Raw genomic sequence first — 12,350 nt, 5'->3', positions numbered from 1 at the left:
TTTAATAAATAAAATTAAATTTCAAAATTTATATAACCATCATCACATACATAACATAAATTAAAGTAATAATTTAAATATGATACAATATTATTAATCATTTTGCTAATTATTTTACATATATTACACATTATATATTAAAATTATATATATTATATAACCGGGACGGGTAAGGACAGGTATTACCTAAACCGGGTCCCGTCCTGTCCCGCCCCGGCAAAACCCGTCCCGAACGGGTAGGGGCAGGGTGGGTACCCGCGGGTTCGGGTGATGTTGTTATCCCTAACTATAACTTTAAAATAAGTACTTATATAACTAAAAATCTAAACACAAAATAACTTATTGGGCAATATACTTATATAAAATAAAAGAGAGAAAGCTTTACTTGAATGCAACATTTACAAAGTCCTTACATTCATGTCCTTTTTTATTTTTATGTAAACCGTGGGAGCCAACCACGGTTTCTAATTTACATATAAATCGTTGCAACCTGGCACGGTTTATGAGTGAACTAGAATGAACATAAACCGTGGTAGGTAACCACGATTTAGGAAGGAAGAAATATGACCATAAAATCCTGTAACCTGCCACGGTTTATGAAGGGTTTTTTAAACGCATAAAATCTTGTAGGCTGCCACGGTTTATGAGGAGAAGAATTCTATATATATATATATATATATATATATATATATATATATATATATATATATATATATGAATGATATTCAAGCTGCGGAAGAGATCATTATCACATAATGGCAAGTGAGGAAGAGAGTTTTCTTGTCTTAGTCCATTGCTCTGAAAAAATTAAAAGAAGCAAAAAATATGGTGTGAAGTTCACTGACAGAGAACCATTGAGTGTATTCATCAGTTCATCAAGCATTTTGTCAGATTTAAAGAACATTATCTTGCAGAAGCTTGGAGTATTTGGGAGCAAGTGGGTGAAGAAGCTATTCTACAAGATTTCCATCGCAGTTGTCTCGACCGGTGTTAAGTATGATACGTTTGTGCTAGCGGCTGATGAAGATATTAGGGTTCTGTTTCATTGTGTTAGGAGCTTTTCGGAGGTCAAAATACAGGAGCTGTATGCGAAGTTGGAGGTTGGTGTTGATAGTTCTGGGGTATCAGCTCCAGTTCATAGCTCGACTGCTGCAGGCGGTGCGTCTAGTTTGATGCTGCGGCCGGAGCATCTGTTCCGCAAGTCGCATCCCCTTCCTTCGCGGCTGATTTAGATCAAACGGAGGCAGTTGGTTCTGTACCGTTGGAGAATCCTGGGGTCTGGCAGCAGGCATTTGAGGCGGATGCCGGTGGTGGCATGATTCATGATGTTCAAGGCTTTGGGGAACCTGATCGAGTAGAGAATGCAATGCGGGACGATAACTCTGACCAAGAGCCTGCAGATATTATTGGAGACAGCGATGATGACATAGGTGCCAATCCACATACACAGAACGTGCCTTCAAGTTCTAGCACACAGCAGTATCCTCCACACTTCTCCACTCTAAACTTGGAGGCTCTAGGTCAACAGGCGGACGGAGGTGCTACAATTGGGGGTTCTTCTACAAAATTTTAGATTGGGCAATCATTCTAAAATAAAGATGAAGCTATTTTGAGTGTGAAGGACTATAGCATCCGTCAAGGTGTTGAGTACAGAGTCTTAGAATCGGATCATCTGAAGTATCATGGAAAATGCAAGGCGTTTGGCAAGGGTTGTAGTTGGTTGATTCGCATATCGTTTCGTGCACAAAAGGGCATTTGGGAGGTTAGGAGGTACAATGGTCCACACACTTGTTTGGCCACCTCTATTTCCAGTGATCATCGTCAGTTGGATTACCATGTTATCTGTGCGAGGATTTTTCCGTTGGTTAGGGCGGATGCTACGGTTACGGTAAAGGTCTTGCAACAAGCAACAGAAGCCAATTACGGGTTCATGCCTAGTTACAGGAAGGTTTGGATGGCAAAATAGAAGGTAGTAGCACAAATATATGGAGATTGGAAAGAGTCGTATGCCGAGTTGCCACGTTGGATGCTAGGGGTACAGTCAACCATGGCTGGGACAGTCACTGTGTTGAAGACCTCTCCTGTTCGAGTTGGGGATCAGGTCGATGAGTCAACGGTGTACTTTCATCGTCTTTTTTGGACATTTCCACCCTACATCGAGGCCTTCCGGAATTGCAAGCCCCTCGTGAGTATTGACGGTACCCACTTGTATGGCAAGTATGGAGGCACGCTACTGTTGGCGATAGCGCAGGATGGGAACTCGAACATCCTCCCGATAGCCTTCGCCCTTGTGGAGGGAGAAAATGCGGAGTCATGGTCATTCTTCTTGTCCAACCTACGATCGCATGTGACGCCGCAAGAGGGTATCTTTGTTATCTCTGACAGGCATAATGGCATCAAGGCTGCACTTGAGGACCCCGAGAATGGTTGGCTACCTTCACGTGCATTTCGAGCATACTGTATTCGTCATGTGGCAGCAAATTTTAGCCTGAGTTCAAAGGTAAAGACGCAAGGAGGATGTTGGTGAATGCTGCCTATGCAAAAACTGAAGCAGAATTTTATTACTGGTTTGACATCATGCGAACTGAGAATTCGGCCATGTGTGACTAGGCCAATTGGATGGAGTATGACAAGTGGACCCAACACGAGGATAGCGGTAGACGGTTTGGGCACATGATAACCAACATTAGTGAATGTGTGAATTCCGTGTTAAAGGGAACTCGCAACCTCCCGGTCACTTTATTGGTTAAGTCAACTTACAGGAGGCTTGCTGAGCTATTCGTTGTCCGCGGATAGACGGCGGAGGCACAACTGGGATCTGGACATGAATTTTGTCAAGCGTTGGTGAAGGTTATTGAACGGAACATAAGAGACTCCAGGTGCTTCACCGTCACATTATACGACAGGCACCAATCCGAGTACACGGTGGCTGAGACAACACTGACCGGAAACTTCTCGCTAGGTAGTTATCGAGTTTCCCTTAAGGATCACATATGCGATTGTGGTCACTTTCAGGCGCTCCATTATCCATGTTGTCACGCCATTGCATGTTGCGGCCACTCGCGCCTAAATTGGGCGTCATATGTTCACGAGGTGTATCGTATGATTGAGGTGTTCAACGTGTACAAGCAAGGGTTCATTCCGCCTATCCCAGAAGGCCTATGGCCCCCATATGCTAACCCAACAGTCATTCCTGATTCTAACATGAGGCGTGCAAGGGAAGGACGTCCGAAGGCAACTAGGATCTGCGGTAGCATGGATCAGTCTGTTGATAACCGCCTGAAGCGCTGTGGGCTCTGCCGTCAGCCTGGTCATACGCGGAGGAACTGTGACCAGCGAAGACATACTGCTGCCAGTGATGGTTAGATGTTATGCCGTTAATGATCTTGTTGTTGTTGTCTAAGTTGTATTAGAAATGCTTAATTTGAGTAATGTTAGGTCTTCAGTCAATGAATGTCGTTAGTTTGTTCAGTGTATTAAATTCGTCTGTTTAACTCCTTTTAATTTAGATGTTTAATTGAAACACATTGGTATGCTTATGAATGAGCTTAATAGTTGTGACAAATGAGTTCATAACCATAGTTCCTAGAACATATATATCACACATACATGTCTAATACTACATAACAACAGTCTGAAACATAAAACCCTAAAGATGCTACTAAGAACATAATGGAACATAGTTCCCACCAAATGTAAAAACGACACAGAGCTAATCAAAATCCTCGATGGTGTCACTGTTGTCACCGTCAAAATGACCAAGCAGGTGACCTTCGGTGCCACACAAAGGAGGACGTCGTATCCTCCTCGGTCGCTGAGCAGCCTCTCCTGCGGAACCACTGACTGTTCAAGTGAGGTGATATAAGCCAGCGGTCTCCAGATACGGTATAATCCGGTCGTGTAAAGGCATATTCTGTTGTCTCCTAACACCGCTAATAACCCTAGTAGGCTGCAAAATGTGGGTAAGAAAATCCTCAACATACGACCAATACTGATAACAGCAAATATAATTTAAAAAAATTATTATACACCCACATTGGTATTCTATTTTCTCTAGTGATAGTAATAACAATAATGAAACAATAACAATAATAATAACGACAATAACAATAACAACGGTTACTAACAAGGATAACAATAACATCAATAGGAATAATAATAACAATAACACTAAAACTAATAATAACAACAACAATAATAAAAAAAATAACAATAATAACAATACCAACAGGAATAATTATACTAACAATAACAATAATAATACTAACAACTCCCAATAATAATAAAAATAAAATTAATAATAATAATAATAATAATAATAATAATAATAATAATAATAATAATAATAATAATAATAACAACAACAACAACTAACCTCTTGGTCTATATATCCAGCCATGTGTGCAACGCCATTTAATCGGTACATGCGAGCTTCGTCTTCCATGGCTCCACCACCCAAATGGCACCAAAACTTCCAAGCCTCTCCCACAAACTCTCTCAACCTCCCAGATTTAACAAAATTCGGTTTGGGACAAATGAGAACCGTGATGACTATCCACGAATTATGTATTTATACTAACTAAACATAAACCGTGGTAGTCAACAGGTTTTATGCTCACAGCTTTTCTTCATAAACCGTGGTGACCAAGCACGGTTTATAGATAGCAATTTTCCTTCATAATCTGTGGTATGCAGCTACTGTTTATGTTCAAAATTTCCTAAATAAAAACCGTGCCAACCTCCCACGGTTTATGCATAAAATAAAAACTGTGGTTACCTACCACGATTTACATAGTAAACAAAAAGGATACTCACGTAAACTAATTGAAAATGTTGTATTTGAGTAAAGAATCTTCACTATCATTTTAATCAAGTAAATTGCTCTAACTTATTTATAAGTTATTATTAATAAAAGTCCTTAAACTCTTCTTTCAAAATAATTTATTTAAGTTATTTATTCAAATGGTGTCTAAATGGACTAAGTCCGATTAACCCGAAAAAAATTTATAGGTTAAACGGACTAATCCACAGACTAAATAAATAGCCTATTTAAATTTTATTTTACATTTTTAAAAATATTAGCATTTTTTTGCAACGATCCAAAAATTCAACCCATTAACTAAAAATATATTAATTTTTGCCTAAAAATAATTTTTTTGTTAAAATATTTTTTAAAAAATAAATAAATAAATAAATAGATTAACTCATTTAATCAATCGAGCTAGCCATAAACAATTCAAGTTAAAAAATTATAATCTAGAAATAAGGCAGGATTAAATGGGCCCGTCTTTATCATGTAAAACTCATTTTTATAGGTATAAATTTAAATTTTTTTGTTAGTTTTGTACTAGATATTTGTAGATAAAAAGTTTATTTTTCCTCTCTAAAAATGTCATTTTTTATTAAAAATTTGTCTAATAAGTAATAACATAAATCGTTCAGCTATTTTTAAAATATTCCAATGTTATTGGCAACTATACTCACATTAATTAATTATATAACACACAAACATTTAACAAAAAATTAAAGTTAAATTAGTCTAAACAATTAAACTAATGATTGATTTTATCTTGGAAAACTAATAATATTTATAAAACCAGGAATCAAATTTAAAAACATTCTACAGCATACATACAACTAACCTGAGAAAAAAAAAAATTATAAATTGCTTATGTTGTTATGATTTGCAATTTTGCACTATTACTCGATCCGAGATTATCCCAAGACAGCAAAGGGATATTAAAAGAAATCCTACGTAATCTACAGTTACCAATAATTAGCGATGATCAGTTTTCACATTATAACGTCACCAGTGATATCTTTCTCTAATTCTCGAATTAATAGTTCCATCATCTTCTTATACATTGGCATATAATGATCATTTATCATCGTTCTTGAAAGTCTAAGCTTGCTGTAAAGCTCTCTAGGTGTTTCGAATAAGCCCACATGTTCCTCGACAGGATCATCGGAATTTGATTCAACCGGGGAAGGCATGCAGACAATGTGCATGATCCTCCCCGGGGGATAAAACCGGTGGCTATCAACATTTTCAGATGTTGTGATCGAATTGCTTCCTTCCGCAGCATCAACAAGCTGATTCTCTTCCTCAGTTATCTCTTTCACTGCCGCGGCCTCTTCTTCCTGAACATCAATGTCCATGGAATTCTCCTGTTTCTGAAGCTCCTTCTCTAGTTCATACCACAACTGGCCTTCTGTTATGTGATCTGCAGTGGAATCAGAAATGTCTTGTTTGGCAGCAAGTAGTTGTTCCTCTTCATCCGTATCATCGTGGCCGGATCCTCCACTTGATGAAGAATTGTGTTCATCCTTAAGTGTTGATTCTGTTACCATCTCTTCGGTCAAAAGAGATTCAGTAGTTGTTTCGGATATCAGAGACGCTTCGCTCGAGTCTTCTGTTTTGCTGTTGGGAGATGAACTAACATTCCGGCGACGTGCACTCATGCAAGACCATGATGATAATGATGAACGAGTTCTGACTACAGCTTCAGCAACACTTTGTGCCCGCTTCATCACAACCTGCAAGAGTAAAATTTTCCATATGATCAAAGTATATAATATGGTCAACGTCATGAGTTCTTAATTTGAAACCATACTATATCCCAAAGAGCACCATGCAAGACATGCCATGAATTTCATTGAGAGCAAGGGGCTTGAAGCTACCTGAGTGCCGCTGGTTACTGGCCACAGAATTGCGCCTGCCCCAGCTACCCTCGCCTTTGCGCTAGATATAGACGGTAGGTGAGATCCAAGTGCAGTTGCAGAGCGGTAGACAACATTCAGGACCCTTGTATGTTCAACCTGATCCCGTAAATCATTTATCCATGAGGACGCGGTGACCTGATTAAAACCAACCAGATTAGGAAATGGGGCATGGCGATATCAATGTTTGTTACAGCCTTCTCATATTAGGTGTAAGAGATAGAATACCTCAGAACGGAGATCATCAATAGATGCAGTCGAGAACGTGGGCACTAAATCAGAACCATTGATGATAGTAGTGATGAAGTTCTTTCCTGATTCTGCTAACTCCCATGTCATACAGGCAGCTGCAAAATTGAAGATTATGAGGAATTAGAAACAGTACCGCAATAAGACAGACAAGGTTCCGAGAAAATTCAATGTCATAAGACAAATCCAAAGGCAGAATTGATCAAACACGACATGTAACCAGAATTATATAAAACCAAGAACTTCAAAACAACCAAATAGTCAAATATCTTTCGATGCAATTTCACTCCTATCTCATCTCCCCTTCAGTACTGAATTGGAAAAAGTAACTTTGATACTGAATTACATTTTACAATATAATTAGGCCGAAATAAGCATACTTGCTATTAACAAGAAAACTTGTTACTTTCATCATAAAAAAACTTAGCAATAAATAGAAGCTATATAGATACTACTATATCACATGCCTAACAATATTAACTGATGGTAATCTGTAATCTCATAGTAGCACTGGGGGAATTTCAGCTGTATTGGACACAATGAAGACCAAGTGAAGGACTAAATCACTAACTACAAGAACAAAGAAATGACAAATATAACGAAAGCTTCAGATGTAAAGAAAAATAGTACAAATACATGCCTGGAGCAAACGTGACACAAGTGCTTGTAGAGAACTCCTTCTGTTCTCTAAGAATATACGTTAACAGTGCGGCAGTACCACCCCCAAGTGAGTGTCCAACAATCTGTGGAAAAAATGAAAAATAAAAAGGAACAGTTATTAAACAAAATGTATATACAGTTGACAAGTCTCATGAGAAGACAAAAAAATTAACAGAGTTTTAAAACAGAAAAGGAACTTGTTAAAGAAAATGGAATTTAGAGAAACAAGAAGTGAGAAACAAAACTGAAAAGAAAAACACAATATTAAAGATTGATTGGTGGCTGGATTTTGGTTTTGTATTTAGAGCCATGCAACACATATTCTTCCTAAGAGAACATGGAACAATACCTTGACTTTGAATTCTGGACTTTCACCAAGAGCCTGGAGTAGGGTAGGAGTGCAGAGCTTTGCAATCCAACGAGCTGCAGCAACCATACCGCAGTGTGCATATCCTAAAACTAAGTTGCTTATCCCGCCATCATTTAAAACAGAATGGTGGAATGGGACCACAGCACCGGTTGCAGCTGTCAGCGTGTCTTTTATGCTATGAGTGCCCCGTATCAATAGAAGTAAGCATTTTGACTGTGTATCTCGTATAATTGTAAAAGCAGGCCTCAAAAGCTGCAAGAAAAGATACATAAAATAAATAAATAAACTACCTGAATAATTATCTCACAGGGACTTTATAAGCTTACAGTATTGCACACAATAAATCCCCCCCCCCCCAAAATTCCTCCTCTTCAACCCCTCCCTGCCTCTTCTTATAACAGACTAGAACATTCTCAGCCAAGTAACCTACAATCCAGAGTTGTCCTAATGCTTATACTGACAGCTCAATGAATGGATGGCATGAAAAAAAAAAAGAGAAAATAAATACTTCCAACAAAACAATAGTATTTGAATGAAGAAAAAGAAAATATTGTAACAAAACAAAAATTGAGTAGCCTTTTTTAATAAACTCTTTGTCCTTATTGTATGTTAAATATTAAATTAAATTTGTCGGGAAAAAAATCTACGCTTTAATTGGAAACTCAAAGCTCTTCATGATCTTAAGGGCACTTGCACTTGCAATTCCAAATATGAGTTTTGCATAATCTCAAATACCACTAAGAGTCCAAGCACTAAAAAATACTTTTAGCAAGGGAATAACACAATTAAAAATCAAAACTAGGGGTCACTATCTAAATTCCTAAAACGTCAGAGTCTCAAAGTTTAGTTCCACTAATTAAACCAACGCAGGAGGGTGTAAAACCAAAGCTGAAGACAAAGTTGAAATGTCACATGCAAGAGCAATTCATACCACACAAGGATACATCCATACAATAGCATCCGATGTAGTACCCCTGAATAAAAACCTTTTTTCTATTTATTTATTATTGAGACATATCCTTAGTTAATAATAAATAATAGAAATAGTATACATAAACAGACAGATACAAGACAGTGACCCTTGAATTCATCGGAATTTCCTTCTAACGGGTGGTAAGAATGAGACCACAATCTATAAACAAAAATTAGTGGCTGAATATCAGTATGTGTGTGGTATGTCTTAATTTCATCCAGCCATCAATCCTCATCCCTCAAAAGAAAGGTAAGATTTTTAGAAAATGGAAGCAGAGAATAAAGAAGAACAAAGAAACCATACCCCAGCTTTGGGCATTTGTATGAGCACATCATCAGGGGAGAATCCAGCAGAATCTAAGAACACAGGAAATGGCTTCTTAGAGAAAAGCATGCAAAGTGTCAACAACCTCAACAGCTCATAAAGCTCCACAATGATATCATCCCCTTTCAGTTGCACAGACTCACTCCCAGCATAAACACTAGCCACTGGCAAATTACCCTGTAAATTAATTCCCAACCACACCGATTAAAAATTATAATTACCCGAAAGAAAAAGGTTATATAAAATCCGCAATAACAATTACAATACTCGATTTGGGACTAAAAATTTCAACAAGGGCAATAATAAACCCTAAAAATGAGGGTTTTGAGGGGAAAATTTTACACCTGCTTACGCATGAAGTAGTTGATGCCGAAGGCCAAGTCGCCGATTGGCCATTTGCCGAGCGTCTCGGAGTAAGTGAACCTCAGCGTCTCCGACAGCGTCACGATCGATTCGAGCAGTGTCGCCGGAGGCTGAGCTGGCCGCCGTGAGATCCTCCTCCGGCGAACCGATCTACCTGACTTCGACGGATCGCCGCCGCCGTCGAGATCCTCCTCCGAATCCTTCCGCCCTAGCCTCCGGCTGAGGACATAGTACAGCATCACCGCCGCTCCGGCTGCCGTCGCCATCGTCCCCGCCGCCATGGAAACCGCCTCAAGAACCGAGTCACGGCGGCAAAAGAACGAATGAAATGCAAGCGGAAGTGAGATTTCCCCGTAAAATTGAAAATTGGGATTTCGAAAAGGAAAGAAAAAGAACGAAACTTTGGGATTTTTGGGTATGAAATCTGAATGCTTTTGCAGAGACCAGAGAGGAACAGAGAATGTGGTGTTTTTTGTTTTTTTGTTTTTCTTTTTTTTACTCTTTCTGTGTAAGGAAGGTCGGCCACCTGAGAACAGAACTACTTTGGTTTACTGTTTCTGTTTAAATGACCTTAATGGCCTTGGTTGTTTCATATTGCTTGTTAATGAAAGGGCGCAGATTGGGAAATAACAAAAATATTGTTAATTTGGATTTGGAAAAGGAAAGCGGGGATGTGGAAGATAAGGACAATGAGAGTGGATGGTCGAGTGGAGTCCGATCCTAAGAGAATTGAATTATTTTATATTATTGGTGAAAAACGTGAGTTTATATTTTACTATACATAGAATTTTTTTCCTTTTTGTTTTTCTTTTTTTCAGACTACTAAAGAAGCAAGATTGTCTTTGTCAAATTGTCAAAACAGAAATGTTCACTGATCAACAACTTCGTATTCTTATATGTTAACTCGCCTTACTATTACTAAATCAAAAAATATTCAACAAGGTTAGTTAATAGTCATAGAACAAAACTCAATTATTATATCAATTATCTATACATAATACATATTAAAATATAAAAATATAATTTAAAAATTAATTAAACAATACATGTATTTTAATCATGTTAAGTGTATATTAAAATAAATTACTATGTATAAAATACATATTAGAATATAAGATACATATTGAAAATAAGTTAAATAATATATGTATGTATATATAAATACTTTGTGGCTAATTTTAGTATATAATAATATTTTTACATATATTTATACACAAATATATAATAACTGATTTAATAATTGATTTTTAGTATATGTATAATATTTTGGGCAATTTACATATTTAAAACATTTGGAGAAAAAGTTATTAGATTACAACTTTTCAAAATACCAGATGAAATTGCAACTTTTCTATTTATATGTAAACTGCGACACCCTGACGCGGATTAAACTTTGCACGTAAACTGCTACACCCTGTAGTGGTTTCTTCGAAGTGTGTCTGTTTGAAAAATGCCTATATATATCCAGTAAGTTGTGTAGATGGTCATTTTCATTCAAAATCTTAGAATGAAAAGTGAGGAGAGCTTTTTAGTCTTAGTACATTGCTCTGAAAAAATAAAAAAGAGTAAAAGTCACGGTATAAAGTTTACCGATAGAGAACCACTGAATGTTCTTATCCGGTCATCTAATACGCTGTTAGATCTGAAAACCAGTATATTACTAATTTCTCGGGTTTTACACTTTGCTCCTGGCTATCGCACAAGATGGAAATGTTAACATCTTGCCAATTGCTTTTGCCCTCGTGGAAGGGAAAATGCAGAATCATGGTCTTTCTTCCTAACCAACCTACGCCAACATGTGACTTCGCAAGAGGGGATACTGGTCATCTCAGACAGGCACAACGGCATCAAGACTGCACTTGAAGCACCTAGCAGTGGTTGGTTACCTCCTCATACATATCGAGCATTTTGTATTCGACATGTTGCAGCTAACTTCTCACTCAGTTTCAATGGTATGGATGCAAAGCGTTTACTTATGAACACTGTTTATGCAAAGGTTGAGGCAGAGTTTGACTATTGGTTTGATATCATGCGAACTGAGAATTTGGACTTGTGAACGCCATTACTTCATAAACCGCTACAGGATGTAGCGGTTTATGTGCTTGCAGCAAATCAACGTAAACCGCGACAGGGTGTAGCGGTTTACGTGCAAAGTCTAATCCGCATCAGGATGTCGCAGTTTACATATAAATAGGAAAGTTGCAATTGCGCCTAATGTTTCGAAAAGTTGTAATCTAGTAAGCTTTTTTCTCAAAATGTTTTAAATACGTAAATTGCCTTAATATTTTTATAAAACATTATTTCACCAATAAGTTATTAGTTCGACTACTAATTCATCAATTCAACCGTTAATTTAATAACCTAACACACCAAATGATAATAATACTCTTTTGTAATCAGTTTTTCTAAGCTATTATAACGTTCTATTTTTCTTTCCATTATTTCTACATCCTTGCTATATCATCATAAATTTCTACATGGTATCTAGAGCTAGTGTTCATGATCCATGGCTTTAATTATTCCATCATTTTCAACCAACAGCAACAAATCCCTTCTCAATCCAATAACAGATAAATCGGATGAAACCAATTTGTAACATAGAAACCGCAAGCATTTTTTATAATCAAAGGCAAGAATCTTGAAGACTATATTCTTGAAGGAAAAGAACCTGCAAAATTCAAAATTTACTTC

General features: G+C 37.4%; 2 protein-coding genes across 2 annotated transcripts; one reads left to right on the top strand and one right to left on the bottom strand.

Moving 5' to 3' along the window:
- The first annotated feature begins 2,047 nt into the window (after positions 1 to 2,047).
- LOC140184057 (uncharacterized) lies at positions 2,048 to 3,366 on the top strand. The gene is made up of 2 exons (XM_072234339.1): positions 2,048 to 2,500; positions 2,797 to 3,366. Exons 1-2 carry the CDS (start codon positions 2,048 to 2,050, stop codon positions 3,364 to 3,366), a joined length of 1,023 nt encoding a protein of 340 aa, XP_072090440.1.
- Positions 3,367 to 5,790: 2,424 nt separating this feature from the next.
- On the bottom strand, positions 5,791 to 10,375 carry LOC112796394 (uncharacterized). Its single transcript, XM_025838827.3, has 7 exons — positions 9,641 to 10,375; positions 9,276 to 9,473; positions 7,979 to 8,251; positions 7,610 to 7,712; positions 6,949 to 7,067; positions 6,682 to 6,858; positions 5,791 to 6,537 (listed from the first exon to the last, which is right to left on the bottom strand). Exons 1-7 carry the CDS (start codon positions 9,938 to 9,940, stop codon positions 5,794 to 5,796), a joined length of 1,914 nt encoding a protein of 637 aa, XP_025694612.1. The 5' UTR covers positions 9,941 to 10,375; the 3' UTR covers positions 5,791 to 5,793.
- Between the last annotated feature and the right edge of the window lie 1,975 nt (positions 10,376 to 12,350).

The sequence above is a fragment of the Arachis hypogaea genome, chromosome 4, assembly GCF_003086295.3.
Source record: "Arachis hypogaea cultivar Tifrunner chromosome 4, arahy.Tifrunner.gnm2.J5K5, whole genome shotgun sequence".
NCBI lineage: Eukaryota > Viridiplantae > Streptophyta > Magnoliopsida > Fabales > Fabaceae > Arachis > Arachis hypogaea.
Note: the sequence above shows the minus strand (reverse complement) of the source record. Positions and strands in the feature narration are given on the sequence as shown.